The 22,578-nt window shown below is 49.1% G+C and overlaps 1 protein-coding gene across 1 annotated transcript in view; it reads right to left on the reverse strand.

Annotated features, from left to right (window-relative positions):
* The window catches only part of BZW1 (basic leucine zipper and W2 domains 1), a 22,408-nt gene extending 1,755 nt beyond the window's left edge, over positions 1-20,653 (reverse strand). Inside the window, exons 1-11 of the mRNA XM_066575460.1 lie at positions 20,515-20,653; positions 10,197-10,272; positions 9,914-10,090; positions 9,063-9,157; positions 8,915-8,980; positions 6,957-7,092; positions 6,077-6,186; positions 5,041-5,211; positions 4,799-4,945; positions 3,817-3,955; positions 1,649-1,771 (exon numbers count right to left, since the gene is read on the reverse strand). Of these exons, the coding sequence (XP_066431557.1) occupies positions 1,649-1,771; positions 3,817-3,955; positions 4,799-4,945; positions 5,041-5,211; positions 6,077-6,186; positions 6,957-7,092; positions 8,915-8,980; positions 9,063-9,157; positions 9,914-10,090; positions 10,197-10,260 (1,228 nt within the window). The 5' untranslated portion in view covers positions 10,261-10,272; positions 20,515-20,653. The remainder of the gene's footprint in view (positions 1-1,648; positions 1,772-3,816; positions 3,956-4,798; positions 4,946-5,040; positions 5,212-6,076; positions 6,187-6,956; positions 7,093-8,914; positions 8,981-9,062; positions 9,158-9,913; positions 10,091-10,196; positions 10,273-20,514) is intronic.
* Positions 20,654-22,578: the final 1,925 nt, after the last annotated feature.

The raw sequence follows: 22,578 nt of genomic DNA on the forward strand, positions 1-22,578 counted from the left end.
TCAGCTCTTCCTGCAAAAAATAAAAAATAAAAAAAGAGCCCTTTCTGCCTTCTCCTTTTCTGAGTACACAGCGCTCAATGAGCACTATGTACTAAAAAGTAAAAGTGGAAGTGTAACTTCCACTACACGAACCGGCAGTCACGTGACCGCCGGGATACCCCTGCTACAGCAGAGCTGCAGGGTCGTAGCAGACCCTGATCAGCTCTATCAGTGAGTATTGTTACTACAGGGAATGTTTTTCCTGTGACTGGGGCTCCTATGGATGCCCAAGCCACAGCAAGAAAGTATCAAAAATAATAACTCATCTGAGTGTCCCCCAGGAGGTCTTATATGACGGCATGGGGGCATATATAGTAAAGATAATTACATAAAGTAAAACAAAAATTACAGAATAAAATAAAAATCTATACTTAAAGATTTTTCACTTTTTACCTTCAACTAAACTGAAAAAATAAATAAAATGGCAGTCAAACCACCAAAAGCGTCTGGTCCTTAAGGTACAAAACAGCCTGGTCCTTAAGGGGTTAAAGAAAAAGGTTGACAGGAGTCGAGCTGACAAGTCATTACTATTCTGAGATCCTGCTAAAGCAATGCCAAGAGGCATAGAAGCTCATATGACAAACCTAAATCAACTGAAAACTTGCTACAGCTAGCTCAAAATTAGGACAAACCTATACAGGTTTAAAATAATTTTATATTCTATATACAATATTTTAAGATGGGATTACCAAACTTTGCTGCGACAAAATTGAAAGTTTAGCATTCGTTTTAAGCACAAGGAGCATCCCTATTCAGGTTCAGAATTCAAACAGGCAGATCCCATATCAGTATACAAATGGGCGCCCGGGGAAGTGCACTGCACCCAAAGTTTTACATATCCCTTATGACACAAGTTGTCCCTCACCAGAGCTGTAAAGTCATTTAAAGGCAATCACCTATGAGCACCTTATAGAAGTCACGAGGAGTCCAGGGATGTACATTATACTCACTTGGCTCCATGTTACCATTCCATCACCCGTCAGCATATTAACTCATCTCTGCAGGCTATGTACATGCCTACACAGCAGCAAAGTTTAGTCTAATGCACTGTCCTTGTGCCAACTTCCGTGGGCAAAAGTACAGAAACCGGGTGCAAGGAGGGAGGATTAAAAAAAAAAAAAAAAAAAAAAGTGCTGAAAGATCCCTTTAAAGGAAGCCACTTCTCGCCCAGATGCAAGGAGCTTTTGATCCTAGATGGTGTTTAGGCTGGAACTAGTCACCTCTCTTCATTTACTATGTTTGCACATATCCATATAAAACACTTTATCCCGCTTAAAACTAGAATAAGCCTTTTGGAAGAAAAAAAATTAAAATCAATAGACAAAGCCGTAAACCGCAAGAACTGAAAGAGCCTTGCCAACTCTCGAAATCATATAGGACCCAAAAGAGGTAGAAGAGAGAACAGAACACAGGGCCCAAGTTGTGTGACAGTCTCACCCGACATTTCTAGCAGTGATGGGAGCAGGGACGTCCTCACCCCATACCCACTGCATTGTATAGCTGGAAAACCCACTTTGGTTTCCAGCCGTCTTTGCCAACTTTTTCAGGAGAGTAGGCAAAAATGTGACTTTAGGTACCAATTAGTGAAAGGCTTTATATAAAAGCTTACCTTCTTCGGCATTCTTAAGCCATTCGACAAATTTTTTCATTTGTTCCAGAAAGACACTCTTTCCTTTTGCAACATGTGCATCTTTGTACCACTTTAAGATGGGCTCTTCACTTAGAACTTCAGCTGAAAGAAAAAATTAAGTTAGTCATCTGAATAACCATTATGGGGCTACTTAGTGTCCGTGGAATGCAAAAGTGGCACATTGCCATGTGAATGGACTCCAAGTCAAAAGACATGGCACATGACATTTTTTGCAGCAGAAAAACACCATTTAGGCTGGGCTCCCGGGGGACAGGAATCTCACGGCTTGGCCGCACCACAAAGCCACGAGATTTCTGCGGGAGAGCCACAGCTTCAAAACCCGCAGCATTTCGCCGAGTGGTTTTGGAGTGGTTCGGCCATAGAGAGGAGTGAGGCCGCAATGAAAAATGAGTTGACATATAGTTGGCTCTATGCTTGATATGGCTGGGCGGTAAGGAGGTGCAGGAGTAGAGGTCGAATGAAATAAGCAGGGTGAAGGTGTGGGGAGCCATAGGGAGGGGCAGGTGGACTAGGTCAGGAGATTTGGTATGTTTCCCTGAAGAGGTTAGTTTTTAAGGCGCATCTGAATTTTCATGCATCAGGAATTGTCCGGATGCCTTGGGGTAGAGCATTCCAGAAGATGGGTGCTGCTCTGGTGAAGTCCTGTAGGCGAGCATGTGAGGTTTGTATTAGAGGAGTGTTTAGTCTGAGTGTTTTAGCAGATTGGAGTGTATGGGCTGGGTGGTGTATGGACAGGAGAGAGGCAATATGGTGGCGTGACGCCATGCAGAGCTTTGTGGGCGAGGTTGAGGAGTTTAAATTTCGTTCTGCAGTGGATGGGCAGCCAATGCAGTGACTGGCATAGTGCAGAGGCGTCTTGAGTAATGGTTGGATAGAAAAAGGAGCCTAGCTGCCGCATTTAGTATGAATTGGAGTGGGAAGTGGGGGGGTCAAGTCGAAAGGTTAAGAAGAGATTGCAGATTGTGGTGAGGTGAGTAATGAGAGCTGGGGAAAGGGATAGAGGTGGTGACAGGGGAGAGGGTAACTAGCACAGGTGGTGGGGCAGGTAGTGGAAAGCAGCCTGGAGACTTCTTCCTCTGTCGTTGGTCCTAACATAGAAAGGGGGTAGGTGCTGGATGCAGAGCTGAGGAGACTGGGATCGGGGCTAGCTTTGCAGTTTTTGGAGACTTTTCAGATGTTGTCGATTTTTTTTTTTCTTTGAAATAGGCGGCTAGTTCTCCAGCACTTAGATCAGTCATGGGGGCCTGTTCTTTGGGGCTGAGGGAGTGGAAGGTGTCGAAGAGTTGATTGGGGTTGTGAGGAGACAAGGCCAACTTGCTGCTAAAAGGTTCATTGAAGACTGTTTCAACATGACTTTCTGCATTGACTGCAGGAAACTAGTTAAATACGGTGCTGCAAGGCAGCTTTCCTCCACAGATTTAGGGGCAGCAATGACATTTTCTGCCCATGTACCCAAAACCTGACAATGCTTTTGCATGTACACAAGTCTGGTCATAAAGGTTTATTTTCTTGTAGCACAGGCTACTGACTATATTAAGGTTTATTGACCTTTTCAGATGACTTCTGCTTACAGGAAAAAAAAAGTTTGCTAGAGTATATTAGCCCGGGCATACTTAAAGGGATTATCTGAGCATTTAAAAAAAATAAATAAAAATATTATTTAAGATAGCAATACATGCAATAAAAGAGAAGCAGGACTCTTCTCTCTTTTCCCCCCAGAATCTCTCTAGTGAATATCCCGCTGTCAGCACAGACCAGAAATCAAATGACTGCTGCAGTCAGAGGCTCCAGTGTCCCCTACCGTTCTGCTGACATCAGCACTAGCATACTGGGTGCCAGGAGTTCAGAATGGGATGCTGCAGTCTGATTGGAGGCAGCAGTCACCCGACTTCTGGCCTGTGCCAACAGCAGGATCTTCACCAGAGCCATTCCACTGTTACTCAGGGAATGAAGAGAGGCAAGTTCTACTTCGTTTGTTAATTCTCTTGCATGCTCAGCCATATACATACATAATTTGTTTTAAATCTTAACTACTTTAACAATCCCTTTAAAGTCCTCAAACTCCTTCTCTTTTGAATCTCTCCTTCCCATGTACAAACCCTTTGGAAGAACATTAAGACACTTACCTTTATAAAAAAGCACCACAATTTTCTGGAAGGATTTCATGAAGTGAATGTTGTCATAACAATACTCCTGAATTTTCAGCAGCAAAGTCAGTTCAGACTGACCTTGTGTAGTAAAGGCAGCAAGGAGAGGGCTGTATTGCTAGAGGAAAGAAAAGTTACATCACATGAAATTCATAATTAAGGTTGTGCAAGTCAGCGATTCTCCACCAATTCAAAACTATGGAGGTATTTCCTACAGACTGTCAACATTCCCCACAATAAGCCAGCTTTGTACTGTGTTTTGGCCTTTTTTGTGCACCTCACTTAGAGATTTAGGCTACAAATACACATTTGCTGCATTGCAAGAGCTGAAATCCACAGCAAACAATTGTCATTCTGCAGAATTAAAATCCACAGCTTGTCGAGTTCTGCACCACACGGGCGGGATTTTTTTACATCTTATCCACAGGGCTTGTATTGTAAAGGCTGAAGCTTTTTCATGCAGAGGTCTGCAGCATTTTGAGCCCGTATGAATGAGGACTAAGGGTATTTCATTGTTGGTTTCACATCAGATTTGACAGTCTAACGCATGACAGAACTCAAGATGGAGTCTCAAGAGTTCTGCAGCAGATTCAGCCAGTCAATGGGACAAATCCAAGTGCAGCAACCCAGTGTGGATTACACAAAAGAGGCGCCATGGCATTCTTCTCCCACATGGATTTGCAGAATCCACGCTGTATGAACTACAGCACATCTTCTCATAGCATTTAATAGAATGTTAAAAAGATCTCGCAGCACAGTTGGGTGCAGAATCTGTAAAATTCCACCATGTGAATTCCAGGGTGATCATACACGAGTCAGTTTATATGTGGTAACCCCATGTGAATCACCACTAATTGCCAGGCTACACTTGTACAAGTCCAGGGTATCCCTGGCAATCAGCAGCGATCTCTATGCATCGACAGCATGTACGAGCACTCAAGTCTAATTCATTTACTGTTACCTTCAAGTGTTTGATGGCTTGCTCTGTAACCAGCTCCTCCTTTTTATTCCATTCCACACAGCTCATCACACTTGACCACAGGATGCCAATTACGGTTTGCTCCGAGATGTTATTTTTCTTCATTTCTTCTTTTACATACATACTAATCTTAAAAAACAAACCAAACAAGACAATATAATTGTTACATTAGCAGTACCGCAGGCACAACCAGGCAGCTGGAATATGCAAGAGTTGTAGATTACCTCTTTAAGAGGCTCTCCTCGTGACATCATCTCTTGTAGTTCTTTATGAAGCTCCTTACGAGCACCAATTGTTTGTTGATTCCTGACATATTCCGAAAGCTCTTTCAATCCTGCATCGGTGAAATATTTTGTGAAGTGTTCCAAACTCTGCTTGTTTGCAGGGAAAAGTTCCTAAAAAGGTAAAGTATTGTTTAAAAAAAAAAAAAAGGTTCCTGGCCCCTTTTACACAGGACGACAGTCCTTTAAACGACTGGACGGGCGCCGATGTCACAGCTAAGGTAGTCAGCGCTCGTTTAGAATGCTTACGCAGAGATAAACCCTGCTGGACCGCAAGGTTTCTCACTCAGCGCTTCAATCCCTAGGTGAAGCGCTGAGCATTTACACAAGAGGGGCCAGCAATTTACAATTTTTTTTTAAGCTGACAGTCAACTTAATTGCTTATTATTTGTTCAGTTTGTGTTTTTTCACCAATTTTTATTAACCCTTTGTTCCCATTGGGGACTGGAACCTGCAATCCTTTGATCATTCAAAAACTATGCTGTAGGGATTCTCTTTTCTTTCAACATACTAGCCACAGCAGAGACAGAGGCCACTGACTGGCGCCTTGTTGCCATATTAACCCATCTGCCCTCTAACTGGATGGTGGAGGGCCCATGATGTCAGAGCTCCCTCTTAACCCTGTGCATGCTGCAATCATTCATTGTGACATGGAAGAGGTTAACTGTAGGAATCTGTGGGTTCACTCCGTTCACTGCCACTACAGCTGGATTCTGGATGTCAGTTACAGATGGCACCCGCTGCTGAGCCCAGGCCATAGATGTACAGCGTTTCACAGTAATCCCTTCCATTGTGTAGCCCGTGCAGTCCACAAGCTGTCTGCTTTGCAGAAGCTGTTTGTATGGAAATTTAGTAAAGTTTTTAAAACAGGCAAAATCTAGTAACGATATTATCAAGTTTATTAACATACAATAACCCATCAACCAGAGGGAATATAATATACACACACACACACACACATACTATAAATATAAGTTACCATAAGCCTGTTGTCCATGTTAACCTTGCGAAGACTAGCAGCTACTGCGTTGATGTCCTTTTCATTGATCCACGATTTAAATAATTTTACTGCAAATGCTGCTGAAACTCCTGCAAAAAAGTACAAGTTTTTTGCTGTAGTAAATATGCATGCTGCACATTTCTATGTTCAAATTATAGGTAACCTATTCCCCAACATAGATGTTATTTACTTAAGGCTTACTAAAATGTCCTGTGTAGGACACCACATTTATCAACAGAACAGGCGTCTGATTGAGGAGAGTCCCTCCAACTACTGAAAACATGAGTCCTGGAACCCCCACCCCCGATACCTCATTAAAGAGGTTGTTTGACGTCATCCTGTACATAGTGGATAAGTATGATCAGTAGGGGTCCAACTGCCAGAACCCAGACTGATTCCCCCTTACCCTCTCCCAGTGACCGACTGACTTCCAGTTCTCAGGTTCAGTGGTGGTGGTCCTGGCAGTTGAACCTCTTCATCGATCAGTTATCCACCATGCACAGGATAGGGGGGATAGCTTTATAACTTCCCACAACCGTGGGAACATCAACTGTGAAGAGTTTGAATGAAGCAAGGTTCACATAAGTACTCTGCCTGATTATTCAATGCAGAGTATTGCGCTTGGCTGTTTTTCACTGGCCCCATAGACCTTGAATGCAGCAGCAAGGCACCTGCATGACCGCCACTCCAAACTCATCCTCACTGTGGCAGTGCATTCAGGAAGCTGCAACGGTTCCATTCTAATTGGTGAGCAAATCAGACATTTATCAATCACCTATGGTGCGGATAGCCAATGTTCATTGTAGGATAACCCATTTTATTTCAGAAGATAATTAGGAGCATTTCTGATCATTCCTACCTTCTTTAACCAAATTCTCATTGTAGAGGCTGTTGAGAATTGATGCAGAAAGATTCCCGTTGGCCAGAAGTATACCGGTGAGCATGGCCAGCTTATTCCTCTCAGACTCTGAAAAACCTTTCAGAAACAGCAACAGCTACAAGGAAAGATATCCAAACACTAAGCGTTAGATATAATCTGCTACGACAGACCTTCAACGGAAGTCAGCTTTAAAGGTTAGTGAAAGAGTGAATTTTACATATTTAACACGTCAAGCTGCCCCTAGGAATTAAAGGGGTTCTCTGATAACCAGACAACTGTACTGCTATGAAAAAGATAACAAGCATTACTTACCAGTTCTCTGCCACAAGGACCAAGAATTGTTGTGAAAGATGTCACAGGAAGTCACCCGACTGATGCAGCATCCGTTCTGAACTCCCGATGCCAGAATGGGTCAGGTGACTTCCTGTGACAAACTTTCACAGCAATCACTGGGAGGATAGCGGGGTAGGGATACTCGATCCTTGTGGGAGAGAACAGCTAAGCATTGGGCTATTACAAGACAGTTGGAGCTACAGCAGAAGTTTTATCCATTTACATTGGTCAACGCGGAAAATCTTTCTGACTTAGAAATAGGCATTTGTTAATCATTTATCATGGAAGAAATGAAAATGACATTGAAGACGTTGAGTTAGCTCTTGGCTCTGAGACACACACACACACACACACACACACACACACACACACACACGAAATCATTAAACAAAAGTATATGTAGTTGAACTAAAATGTGAAGATACCATAAGGTTGGGTTCACACAGGGCAGATTTGCAGTAGAGTTTCCCTACAACCGCCAATCCTGGTATTAGCCAGCCATGTGGACGAGATTTGTCAAGGATCTCGTCCACATGGGACAGACAATCCGTCACGGCACAGCTGGCACGGATTCCCGGGACACAGCATGTCAATTTTTTTTTTTCCTGTTGCAGCCTCACTTTCTATGGGCGAGCTGGCCACAACTAAAAAGTACGCGGCGAAGCCGCTCCAAAGCCTGCGGCTAAGTGCCGTGGGTTTTGAAGCAGCGCATATCCTGCAGAAATCTGTTTTCCGCTGTGGCAAAACTGCAAGATTTCTGCGAAGCCACGCTGTGTGACCCCAGCCCTAATACTTAAGGGCTTATTCAAATGACCGTATATCGTCCGATATACAGCGTCCCTCTCTGCAGGGGGGAGGAGTCTGGAAGAGCCGGGAGCAGTGCACTGAGCGGAACTTAGTTCAGCGACTTTGCTCCCCCCAGTCCCCTCCAATTGCAAATAGTGCCGAGGGGCAGGAGCTCAGAGCACTGCTCCCAGCCTCCTCCCCCTGCCGAGGGCGAATGCCCGGCCGATATACGGTCGTCTGAATAAGCCATAAATCTTAGAATATAAATCAATAATGATAAAAAAAACCTGCACGTGTTGCTTTTTTTTTTTGCAATTTCGGGTTAGAATCCAGGATGCCACGTATTTGTAATACCTCTTCTGATGTTTGTTACGTATGGTGAAGTGACATTTTCTGCCCAGAAATGTTGAATTACTCCAGTCCTAAAGACTGCATATCGCCAGTATTTCGGTATCCAGGACAAGCACTGGGCACCACATATTGCCCTTTTATTTGAAGTTAGTGCATCTATGAACTTCAAAGTGTATTTTAATTTGAGATTTGTACATCTTAAAAGACATTGCTAATAAACAAAATCTAATGTCATTCATGTTGGTCAACCTAAAATGAGGTAGTAGTTTAGCTATTTTGAGAAAAGGGAAAAAGTTTCAAAGTACATTTTTGTTGTCCGGACAACCCCCTGAAGAGTTCAACTTCCATTTTCTAAACTGCACTGAGCAGAGAAGAGTCTGCATAAACAGACTGGTCAGTAGTGGGAACTTTCTACAAAACGCGTTCTGTGGCGCCCACTTTGTCATATACAGTAAGAGGTCTCATACCTTCTTGACCTCGTCTTCAAAGCCTTTTTCCAGGTATTTATAACGTCTGATGAGCTTGTTAAAAACCTACATAAAAGATGGAGAGAAATTCACAACAGTGCTCCAGAGAGTAATACTATAAGCGCGTTCAAACAACACGACTACAGACCTGAGCAAATGCTTGCATGGTCTCTAGATCTTCCTGTGCAGAAAACACACAGACGTTGGTACGGATCACGTCATCGGCCAAAGTACCACCCGGTGCTAAAGGGGAGAGAAAAAAACCCAAAACATTAAGGGCTCATGTCCACGGGCAAAATAAGAATTAAAATCCGCAGCGGATTTTAACTCTTCTCCTGCCCGCGGATCCGCACCCCACAGGGATGCATTGACCACCCGCGGGGTAGATAAATACCCGCGGATGGTCAATAAAAGGGATTTAAAAAAAAAAAAAGGAGCATGAAAAAATCTGGACCATGCTCCATTTTCATGCGGGTCTCCCGCGGGCTTTTATTGAAGCCTATGGAAGCTGTCCGGATCCGCGGGAGACAAAAATCGGGATTTACTCACACACTCCGTTTCTTCTCTTCGCGCGGCGCCATCTTCTCTCCGTCGCGGCCGGATCTTTTTCCTTCGGGACGGCGCATGCGCGGGGCACGTCACCGACGTCATCATGCGCATCCGCTGAGCCGAAGAAAGAAGATCCGGCCGCGACGCAGAGAAGATGACGCCGCGGCGAAGAGAAGAAACGGAGCGGATGGGAGGTGAGTTTATTCTCATTTATTCCTATTTTCAGCGCTCATGTCCGCGGGGCAGGAGGGACCCGCTGCAGATTCTCCATGTAGAATCCGTAGCGGGCCCGATTTTCCCCGTGGACATGAGGCCTAAAACTTGGAACACTTAGTTCCTGCAGTGTTATAGCTGCTGCCCATACTAACTCCACACCATGAATGAAGTGGACATATGAAATTAAATACTGTGGAGTAGATAAGTTCAGCAGGATGATTTTACTTTACATACCCAGCATCCCACCAGCCACCAGGATGTCAAAGAGTGTTTCTGCATAGCGACGGTAGTCAAGTTTTGCTCCTGAAGCATCAAGAAACTTTGCTACTGCTTCCAAATCGTTGCCAGTTTCGTCTAAGCCTTGAATAATGCAGTCTTGAAATTGAGTAGGGTCAAACCTCTCCTTTTCATCTATAATGGAAGATACAGGATGAGGTGGCAAGTACCAATGGAGGGCGATATGCTGTGTGACATGCCCTATTTATGCCAGTTAGTCATTCAATACAAGATACACTACCTCTTTTTCGGGTCTTAAAACGCTGGCCAGATAGCGTTGGCTTTTGTTGCTTTTGATTATTCATAAAAAAGATGCCCTGTAGAAGTAAAAATAAGTGTATTAGAAGAGTAAAAGTTTATCAGCGAGAAAGGTTAGGGTCAGAACGGGCTTTTGGCTTCTAGGTTTAAATAGGAAGGTCCAGATTCACTGACGGCAAACAAATAAGAGACATGACTGTGCGGGAACCACTGAGCATTTATAGTGGTCATAAAATGAACATCCAGGATAAATACGGAGTTTAAGAACTTCAAGATACTGTTCATAACTGGAAAGACGTCCTCCGACTACATACACATGGATGCCAGAAGTGTCTGATAGTTGGGGGATCAGTCTTATTTAGCAGTTTGTCATTTCTATAGACCAGCATAAATGTAGCTAGCCACAAACACCTGATAAGTGTGAGGCCTGCACCTATCGGGATCATGTAACCATCATATTGATTATAAACAAGAACACTCATCTGACTCACTGTCTGTAACCATGTACTGACTCTGCAGTGTATGATAAGATCCAGCTTCACACTGCTCTCCCTGCTTGCAAGAGCCGACAGGGATGACACGCAGCAGGCAGGGGAGAGCAGTGTGAAGCTGCGTTATCTGGGAAGACAGACCCCACAGTGAAGAGTTATGGGGCATTTACACGGGACCATTATAGCTCAAAATTCATTCAAATGAGCCAAATTGAGCGAAAATCACCCCCTGTAAATGCAAAAAAAAAAAGTTTATCATTTATTCACTTATTATCCCTGACTTTCAGTAAGCGTGTGTGTAAATATATATATATATATATATATATATATATATATATATATATATATATATATATATATAATGCCTGAGAAGAGTGCCAAGTACACGCAAGACTGCCTTTCCATTCTTAGCCTGAATGTGGTGACCAACTTGCTAGGCAGTAAGGAGTTGGGGGACCTTCACACTGGAGAGCAGTAGATGCGGATCCCGGAGGTAGGACCTGCATCCATCACACATCTATAGTATGTCCTCTGGATATGCCATAAGTGTCTAAGATAAGAAGTCCTCTTTAAAGGGCATTTCCATGTCCCACAATCAGTGGGGTCAGCTGCATAGCTTTACAGCCATGTCCCCACTGACTCCAACACCCTTTTCTTTTTGCTGTTCCCCATCAGCTCCCATTGGATACACTAGTATCACAGGAAGATTTGGATTTGTGAAAGAAACAGCTCGGGATAACACATCCCAAACGCCAACTGTACACGTGGACATTTCCCAATGGCCTCCATCGAAATCAGACTGCTTACATAGGATGTAATCATAGTTTGTGAAGTTCAGTCGTTGCAGAAAAAAAAAAAAAAAGTGACTGCGGCAAAGATCATGAATGCCTTGCAGCAAAGATCAAATTCTGTAGCATTAAGAAAGGTGCTCCATTAAGAAAATGCAACACCTCTAAAATCCCCCAATTATACACTACAGAGGTAGGAAACCGATGAACTGCTTGACACATCAGAAAAGCATCCAGAGGAACTATGGCACGATATACAGTCCACGGTTATGGAAACAGCCAGTAAGCATGTCCCCTATAGGAAGCAGGAAAAACGACGGTAATGGTTGTTATAGCAAACCCTCAGAATAGCTGATAAAAGAAGAGCAGCAAAGGTGGACGGCAACTAAGTGCCGATTTTCAGCAAGCGGCAAGAAAAGGGTGAGGTAAGCGGAGGTGGGAGACTACAGCCACTGGGGAGAGTGACAACAGGGCCACTAAAGGGGAGATGGAAGCCGGTGTCTGGTACTGCTTCCCTGCCTCCTCTACCTTCAGCACCTGTTACCGCCGCCGCTGCTGAGAGGCAGATGGGGAGCCGAGTAGGTTCCCAGCCGAAGTATTTTCCCCGATGGCCACCCAGACAAAATTCTCAGCGACTGGTAGGGCCTGTGAGGCTGAGGAAGGGGAAGCAGCCACCAGCCAATTAGGAACAGGGGGAGTCATTGCCCTGTCAATCTTGTCACCCCTACTTCCTGGTGGTGACAAGATACAATACCACCGGAAAGATAAGGAAGTGGAGTGGAACAAGCATTGCAAACAACTCAAAGCACAAGCCATGAAAGGCCATATGTGAGGCCTATTCTCACGGGTTTTCGTGTCCTCTTACCCTTCCTTGGCACACAACAGCACAAAGGCAAAAGTGGGGAGGAACTGAATGGCCAACAGAGTATCAAGGATAGGTGCAGGGAATACTAAGAGGAACTATATGCCTGCAACCACATAGCTAGACCATTGCATGAGGTGGAGCCTGCAGACTCGGAGCACTCCATTATGGAGTCAGAAGTAGTTATGGCAATGAAACAAGTAGCCAGAAATAAAGCACAAGGCAAAGATAACATACTGGCAGATCAATTGCTGCCAGTAGCAGGAAAAACCATCACAGCGTTGTGCCAGGCCGTATGGGCAGCCACACAATGGCCACAGGTCTGGAAAAGATCTGTCTTCATTCCTCTACCAAAGAAAGGCGACTCCCAGAATTGCTCCAACTACTGAACAATAACCCTCAATCCACATGCAAAATCCTTCTCAATACTATACAGGAAAGACTGAGATCAGCAGTTGAAGCGACACCCACTGATGTGCAGGCAGGATTCTGGCAAGGACGTGGCACCTGCCACCATACTGCAAACTTGTGATGGACCATGAAAAAAAAGCTTGAGAATACCAAAAAAATATCTACATGTGCTTCATTGACCACATCAAGGCCTTTGACTTATCGACCATGACAAGCTATGGTGCCCCATACAAGAGCTGGGCATATCGGTGCATCTAATAAAATCACTTTATACCAACCCAGAAGCAACTGTGAGAACCCAATACGGGGACACAGATTGGTTTGGGATCAGCCAAGGCATTTGACAGGGCTGCATCCTCTCACCCTTAGGCCGCCTGCACACGAGCGGGTCGGATCCGGCAGCGAGAATTCTCGCCGCGGGACCCGACCCGAGAGGCTGCAGGGACGAGCGAGTACTCTCCCGCGCCTGGCGGCCCCAGCTCTTTCATGTGCCGGCTGCCGCGCATGCGCAGACCGGAGCCGGCGGCCGGGTGAGTGCGTGCCCCGCAGAAAAATAGGACATGCCGCGGTTTGTTTGCCGCGCGAGATTTCGCGCGGCCAAACTGCGGCCGTCTGCATAGGAGTGCGTATTGTAATGCACTCCTATGCAGACTTTCAGCGGCGGAAATCCCGCGGCGGGATTTCCGCCCGTGTGCAGGCGGCCTTATTGTTTACCCTATATGCGAAGTGATCATGTGGAAAATGGACCTAGACGAATTGGAGATTGGGGTGAAAATAGGTGGAAGAAACATCAACAATGTCCGTTATGCAGATGACAACTCTGCTTGCAGAAACAGAAGCCGGTCTGAAGCCGCTGATATGGAAGATTAAAAAACTGAAAGTGAAAAAAATGGGCCTACCGTATATACCGGCGTATAAGGCGACGGGGCGTATAAGACGACCCCCCAACTTTCACCTTATACGCCGGTATTACAGTGGAGAAAAAAAAAATCATTACTCACCTCCCCCAGCGTTCTGTCGCGCTCCGGCAGGATGTCGCTCGCTCCTCGTCCCCGGCGCAGCATTGCTTTCTGAATGCGGGGCTTGAAATCCCCGCCTCCAGAAAGCTAATACACACGCCGTCAGCCAGTTACATCCATTCAATGACATCATTGAATGGCTGTGATTGGCTAAAACACACGTGGCTTCAGCCAATCACACTATTCAATGACATCATTGAATGGGTGTGATTGCTAACACACGTGCGCCTTCAGCCAATCACAGCCATTCAATGATGTCATTGAATAGTGTGATTGGCTGAAGCCACGTGTGTTTTAGCCAATCACAGCCATTCAATGCTGTATGGCTGTAACTGGCTGACGGCGTGTGTATTAGCTTTCTGGAAGCGGGGATTTCAAGCCCCGCATTCAGAAAGCAATGCTGCGTCGGGGACGAGGAGCGAGCGACATCCTGCCGGAGCGCGACAGAACGCCGGGGGAGGTGAGTAATGATTTTTTTTTTTTTTTTTTTACACTTTTTTTTTGTATTACCGGCGCATAAGACGACCCCCGACTTCAGAGCAGATTTTTCGGGGTTCAAAAGTAGTCTTATACGCCGGTATATACGGTATATCTGAATTTACAGACGACTAAAATTATGACAAGTGCAAAAAAAAAAAAAAATTCTAATCAAAAATCGACAATGAAGCCATAGAATGCTTGTGAGACTTCATCTTCCTTGGTTCAAAAATTGACCAGGCTGGAGAATCTAAGCCGGAGATAAAACGTAGGATAGCAATGGGGCGAAGCGCAATGCTAAACATGGGCAAAATCTGGAAAAGTAGGGATATTAGTATAGCAACTAAACGCAGGATAGTGCAAGCCACCGTATCCGGGAGCCATGTATGGATGTGAAAGCTGGACTGAGAAAAAAGTGGTGCTGGTGAATGCTGCTGCGTATGTCCTGGACGGCGAGAGTAACAAACAGAAATCCTAAATCGTATAAGACCCAATATATCACTGGAGGGCAAGATGGCCGGACTCAGGCTCACGGATTTTGGCCATGTAATGCGAGTAGAGCTGCTAGAAAAATCTATAATGCTTAGATACATCAGTGGTAAACGATCCATCCGCCAATGGACACGATGGCCGATACTGTCAGATCTGATACCGGCATGGACATCACACAACTGAAAGAAGCAGTGCAAAACCGAAAAATACAGAAGGAACTCGCATTTAGGGTCGTGAGCAGCTAACAGTTTGCAGTCAGGGGGCAGACTTCACCACTCAGTGTCAATCACATCATCCATTGATACCGAGCAGCAGCCATCACCCACCTGATAATACTGCTGTGGGGCATCCGATATAACAAGAGCTGGTAGGGACAAATGGGGACGTACGACAGGAAAGCTACTTTGGAATCAGTAGGGACATTGCTGTAAAACCCTGCAGTCAGCCCCGCTGATCAGAAGACGTGACAGCTCCTCTAAGTCTTCTTCTGCTACAGCCTCCCTCTTTATCGAGGATATAAGACTACGGCCATTTGACAAGGGATCCATTAATTGCCGTTACATTTGGAGTATTGAGCAGTGTAGTCGACTACGTTATTCTATACTCCAAAAACAGAAGCAAACAGAACCCTCGCGACACCCCAAAGCCATGTCCGTTTCACTAATGGAGGTGAAGGGGTCCATTTGGGGGTTTCGGCACTACTGTGATGAAACCCCCTGATGAAGTCATACATAGTAAAGAGTGCTGGGAACACTCTTACAGGGGCGAGTTTTTTTTAGGATGGAAAAGCTTAATTCACCGTGCTCTTCTGTCCCACAAAAGAACGTATGGAAAAAAAAAAAAAAGCTACATTAGTCAACAGTAAATGTATGGCTGTACATTCACATACGCTTAAACACTTTTCCCGCTTAAGGCCGGCTTCACAGGGCCAAGAAGAAGCGAGTGAGATTTGTGCTTTCGCGAGACGAGCAAATATGAATCCCATTCTTCTGGGTGGGGTCATACACGTGAGCGAGGTTTTCCTGCATGGCACCACAATGCAGCTGCGTGATCTCGTATCGCACCATCCATCGGTTACAACGGGGGTGGTGGCAGCAGGGCTGGCCCTATTGAGAGCAATGGGAGAACTCTGCAATGCCGTGGCTGTTTCCCCTTCATCCCCAAAGTGATGTATGGCTATTATCAAATAACTTGCATCCACATGGATGGCAAGGGCGATATCGGGCCATGACTTACAACCTGATATCGCCCTCGCCCGTGTGAGGTTAGCCTAAGGTACTTGATTTAAGAAAAAAAAAAAAGTTCAGTTCAACTACAAAACTTTATTACAGGGGTTGTTCAGAATTAACAGTTATCTGACTAGAGGCTATCTCAGGACCCCCACCCGTATTGGCGCAAGTAAGCTCAGAGTGTGGAGAACAGGGGGACACAGGATCCCCATTCTTCAGGTAAGTGGCGGCCCCCTCCCCACAATCAGGAAGCCATCACCTATCCTGTGTATAAGGGATAACATAATTCTGCTACAACCCTTTAAAGGGAAATCTGTCACCTTATTGTTTGTTGCCCAGCAACACGATGAGCCCAGCAGTACCTTTATTTTGTTCCACTCTGGCTCTTATCTTGAGATATCACCCCAGAAATTGTTTGCGCGTCTTATGCTAGTTAGCAGTGGACGGTCCGATGGGCAGTTCAGGCACCTTCCCTGCCCTACCCCCCCCCCCCCCCCCCAAAAAAAAAAAAAAGTGCCACCAGCTGTGCCCCCTGGGACATCATACTTTCCACCTTCGAAGCGCTGGCAGCCACAATGATGCACATGTGTGATGTCACTAGCCATTTTGGACGTCACCGCTACGGTCATCAGCTCTCTTGCAGAGCATTTAAACTGAAAGAGTTGCTGGCGACTCGCGGGCTTCCCGCTCAGCACCGAGCATTCACACGGAACGACAAGCCAGCGAGTTAATTAAGTGTCTGAGAAGTCGGCTTAAATAGACAATAACGAGGGAGCGATTTTTTTCCATATTCACACTGAACAATTATCGCTCAGATTCAATTGTTTGAACAAGTTTTGAGCGATAATCGTTACGTATAAACGGGCCTGAAGTCGCAGCGCCTGAGCGTCCTGTGCAGCGCACGACGGCTCCCGCTGGTTCCCCCTGAAGACGTCACTCAGCAGGATGCCTATTAGCTGCATCAGCAGGGAGAGCGCCTGGACTGCTGGCAGCGGCGGTCCGCCCGTCCATAGCCATTTAGTATATGGTGCCAAATTCTGGGCGTTCTCTTAAGGTGCGGACTAAATTGGAACAAAACAGATGCCGCTGCCTTCTTCATGATGTCACATGTACAAATATATAGCGCTAGTAGGGGGAAATAATGTGAGACCTGAAGAGAGGGAAGAAGGAAAAAAAAGTTTAAAAGTTGATACAAATGTTGCCATTCCTCCCTGGAGCTTGTAGGCATCAGCTGACTGCAGATGGATCCAGGGGAGAGCCCATTAGTGAACTGCTGACACTGCTGTACGGCAGCAGCCCTACTACAGGGCTAATGGAGGGGCTGCTGTCAGTATATGGAGGCAGGCACTATATACAGAGGGGGCAACCGGGGAGGAGCCACGGGCCACCACTGTCACACTGCGACCCCTCACCACAAGGACCGGAGGCAGGCACTATATACAGGGGGGACAACCAGGGAGGAGCCGCGGGCCACCACCGCCACACTGCGACCCCCTCACCACAAGGACCGGAGGCCTGCACTATATACAGGGGGGACAGCCAGGGAGGAGCCGCAGGCCACCACCGCCACACCGTGTCCCCTCACCACAAGGACTGGAGGCAGGCACTATATACAGGGGGGACAGCCAGGGAGGAGCCGCGGGCCACCACCGCCACACCGTGTCCCCTCACAAGGACCGGAGGCCTGCACTATATACAGGGGGGACAGCCAGGGAGGAGCCGCGGGCCACCACCGCCACACTGCGACCCCCTCACCACAAGGACCTGAGGCCTGCACTATATACAGGGGGGACAGCCAGGGAGGAGCCGCGGGCCACCACCGCCACACTGCGACCCCCTCACCACAAGGACCGGAGGCCTGCACTATATACAGGGGGGACAGCCAAGGAGGAGCCGCAGGCCACCACCGCCACACCGTGTCCCCTCACCACAAGGACTGGAGGCAGGCACTATATACAGGGGGGACAGCCAGGGAGGAGCCGCGGGCCACCACCGCCTCACCGTGTCCCCTCACCACAAGGACCGGAGGCAGGCACTATATACAGGGGGGGCAGCCAGGGAGGAGCCGCGGGCCACCACCGCCACACCGTGTCCCCTCACCACAAGGACCGGAGGCCTGCACTATATACAGGGGGGACAGCCAGGGAGGAGCCGCGGGCCACCACCGCCACACCGTGTCCCCTCACCACAAGGACCGGAGGCAGGCACTATATACAGGGGGGACAGCCAGGGAGGAGCCGCGGGCCACCACCGCCACACTGCGACCCCCTCACCACAAGGACCGGAGGCCTGCACTATGTACAGGGGGGACAGCCAGGGAGGAGCCGCGGGCCACCACCGCCACACTGCGACCCCCTCACCACAAGGACCGGAGGCCTGCACTATATACAGGGGGGACAGCCAGGGAGGAGCCGCAGGCCACCACCGCCACACCGTGTCCCCTCACCACAAGGACTGGAGGCAGGCACTATATACAGGGGGGACAGCCAGGGAGGAGCCGCGGGCCACCACCGCCTCACCGTGTCCCCTCACCACAAGGACCGGAGGCCTGCACTATATACAGGGGGGGCAGCCAGGGAGGAGCCGCGGCCACCACCGCCTCACCGTGTCCCCTCACCACAAGGACCGGAGGCCTGCACTATATACAGGGGGGACAGCCAGGGAGGAGCCGCGGGCCACCACCGCCACACTGCGACCCCCTCACCACAAGGACCGGAGGCAGGCACTATATACAGGGGGGACAGCCAGGGAGGAGCCGCGGGCCACCACCGCCACACCGTGTCCCCTCACCACAAGGACCGGAGGCAGGCACTATATACAGGGGGGACAGCCAGGGAGGAGCCGCGGGCCACCACCGCCACACTGCGACCCCCTCACCACAAGGACCGGAGGCCTGCACTATGTACAGGGGGGACAGCCAGGGAGGAGCCGCGGGCCACCACCGCCACACTGCGACCCCCTCACCACAAGGACCGGAGGCCTGCACTATATACAGGGGGGACAGCCAGGGAGGAGCCGCAGGCCACCACCGCCACACCGTGTCCCCTCACCACAAGGACTGGAGGCAGGCACTATATACAGGGGGGACAGCCAGGGAGGAGCCGCGGGCCACCACCGCCTCACCGTGTCCCCTCACCACAAGGACCGGAGGCCTGCACTATATACAGGGGGGGCAGCCAGGGAGGAGCCGCGGCCACCACCGCCTCACCGTGTCCCCTCACCACAAGGACCGGAGGCCTGCACTATATACAGGGGGGGACAGCCAGGGAGGAGCCGCGGGCCACCACCGCCACACTGCGACCCCCTCACCACAAGGACCGGAGGCAGGCACTATATACAGGGGGGACAGCCAGGGAGGAGCCGCGGGCCACCACCGCCACACCGTGTCCCCTCACCACAAGGACCGGAGGCAGGCACTATATACAGGGGGGACAGCCAGGGAGGAGCCGCGGGCCACCACCGCCACACCGTGTCCCCTCACCACAAGGACTGGAGGCCTGCACTATATACAGGGGGGACAGCCAGGGAGGAGCCGCGGGCCACCACCGCCACACCATGTCCCCTCACCACAAGGACCGGAGGCAGGCACTATATACAGGGGGGACAGCCAGGGAGGAGCCGCGGGCCACCACCGCCACACTGCGACCCCCTCACCACAAGGACCGGAGGCAGGCACTATATACAGGGGGGACAGCCAGGGAGGAGCCGCGGGCCACCACCGCCACACCGTGTCCCCTCACCACAAGGACCGGAGGCAGGCACTATATACAGGGGGGACAGCCAGGGAGGAGCCGCGGGCCACCACCGCCACACCGTGTCCCCTCACCACAAGGACCGGAGGCAGGCACTATATACAGGGGGGACAGCCAGGGAGGAGCCGCGGGCCACCACCGCCACACCGTGTCCCCTCACCACAAGGACTGGAGGCCTGCACTATATACAGGGGGGACAGCCAGGGAGGAGCCGCGGGCCACCACCGCCACACCATGTCCCCTCACCACAAGGACCGGAGGCAGGCACTATATACAGGGGGGACAGCCAGGGAGGAGCCGCGGGCCACCACCGCCACACTGCGACCCCCTCACCACAAGGACCGGAGGCAGGCACTATATACAGGGGGGACAGCCAGGGAGGAGCCGCGGGCCACCACCGCCACACCGTGTCCCCTCACCACAAGGACCGGAGGCAGGCACTATATACAGGGGGGACAGCCAGGGAGGAGCCGCGGGCCACCACCGCCACACCGTGTCCCCTCACCACAAGGACTGGAGGCAGGCACTATGTACAGGGAGGAGCCGCAGGCCACCACCGCCACCCCGCGCTCCCCTCACAATATGACCCGCCCGCCCACGCTTCTCTTTACGAGGAAGAAAAAAATGCGACAAAGAAACAAAACCACCCAATACATTAATATAGGAAGCAGAAGCAGGGGCCTTCAGTCACACGGAGCCGGGCCTAACGGGAGCCCAGACAGACCACCGGCACACACGGGGCAGCCGAGCCTCACAACCCGGAAACAGCGCACGTCTCACCGATCGTAAGGCAGGCAGGAAACGGGCCAAAGACGGGGCGGGTGGTGACGGAAACCGAACAACGAAGGCCTCTTCCGAAATACTCCCCTGTGCTGCTTGACGACCTGGAGAAAGAGAGGCCGGAGAACGTCACGGCACGTCACAGAGGGCGGGAAACCAGCTGGATTGTACCATTGTTTCTCTACATGCGGGGGGAGCAGGAGGTTTTATTCTGAAACAGAAAAGTAAATATTCGAGGCAGAGGTGACCTGTAAGATATACACATGATTTCTATAAGAGACCTCTGGTATTACGGGCTGCAGTGAAGCAGCTATGGTGATATGAGACATGATAGTAAATGGATGTTTAGAAGTCCCCCTATCTGTGAGGAACATGTAGTCGCCCTTCGGTGATTGGTGAAGCGCGTAGAGGTGGGGCCGGTGCACAGCGGCGATAGAGAACCAGAGGTAGCCGCTATTGTACCCGCACTGGCTGTGATAGGGACGTGTGGGCGCACATTGTCTGACGCCATCTTTGCTCCATTGTTCTCGTCTGCTAGGCTCGGGTCACACAGCAGGGGGCTGGTCGGTCCTTGTAAGCCGGGGACGGGGCACATAATACAGAGGGGGTGCAGCTGTTCGCGTTGTACGTTCTCTGCGCGGCTTCCGCTTCAGGGTTTGACTTGCAATTACCGATGAAATACTAAGTACTGCAGTGTAGTAATGGGAGGACTTTAACCCTTTAAGGTCCCTCTTCCTCGGGATGACTTGTTACATGCAGACACCCAACCGCTCGCCCCAGCGAGGAGCATTTCTGCGCTTCTACACAGCAGCAATTAGGCCGGCTGTGCACGACCGGATCTCTATTGTGGAATCCGCATGGACATTCCGCATCCATTGAGAAAGAATAGAACATCCGCAATAAAATAGCATTTTCTATGGATTCCGCACGGACTTCTTCCATTGAAGTCAACGGAAGCCGTCCTACTCGCGGGCCATCCGCAATTGGCATAGCGGGTACTCGGGTCATCGCCTAGCGACGGTGCGGGAAAAACATATTAAAAAAAAAACAAAAAAAACACATGACCAACGGCGAGCCGCCGCGAGCATCCGCAGTACAGAAGAAATCAGGTCGCCGGCCGCGGTTAGATCCGGATTCCATTGCGGGTTCCGGCATGTGGAATCCGACCCGCTCTGATGCCCACGGCCGGATTTATGCCGCGTTCTCGGTGGAATGACGCAGCTATTAGGTTCATTTGAACCCAATGGCGCAGTCCTCACGGCGGATTCTGCAGCAGATTTACGCTGCGGGGAAAAAAATTGCGTCATGTTCTAGTCTACTGCTTTTTTTTTTTTACCGCGGTCTCCATTGATATAGTATTAATGGAGACCGCGGTAAAAAAGTGCGTTTTCAGCAATCTTTTTTTGGTTATCCCCGTGGTGTAAAACCGCAGGCATATCTCGCTCCGTCCGTGGGCAGGAGGCCGGTTATTGCTAGTGAATGGAGGTGGAGCCGGGTGGGGATCGTTCCGGCCGCTCGCCTCCACTGTAAACAGGCAGCCATTATATAAAGGACTGCCTGTTTACACGGGGTGAACCATAATTGCTCCGATTCCTGCTGGATCGTGTGAATCTGAACCTTTTATCGGCCGTGTAAAGGCCTCGGGGCGATTTTCCTGCGTGAGCCTGTCCCATTCCGAAAGAGACAGAACGCACACAGGAGAAGAACCCATTCATTTGGCTTAATTCACGCAAGCAATCTTTCTCTCGGACTTGGGCCTGCTGTGCCCGGCCGGAGTGCTAAAGCTCTGCGGGTCTCCCTGAAATTTTACCAATTTACCATTGTTTGTAAATACCAAGTCTGCCGTTGGAGACCGCATATGGGTAGCGGGCGCACTGCGCATGCACACGCACTGTCTCACTCTGTTTCAGAGCGGGGATGCGTATGAATACCCCACCCATACACTATGTATTGCCTACGGACAGCGTTGCACAAGTGTATAGGGCTCACGCTGCATGGTATGTAGAGAAATACAGCATGCTGTGACCTACACCAATATGCATGGATCTACAAAAGTGCATTGAC

The sequence above is a fragment of the Eleutherodactylus coqui genome, chromosome 8 (assembly GCF_035609145.1).
Source record: "Eleutherodactylus coqui strain aEleCoq1 chromosome 8, aEleCoq1.hap1, whole genome shotgun sequence".
Classification (NCBI taxonomy): Eukaryota; Metazoa; Chordata; class Amphibia; order Anura; family Eleutherodactylidae; genus Eleutherodactylus; species Eleutherodactylus coqui.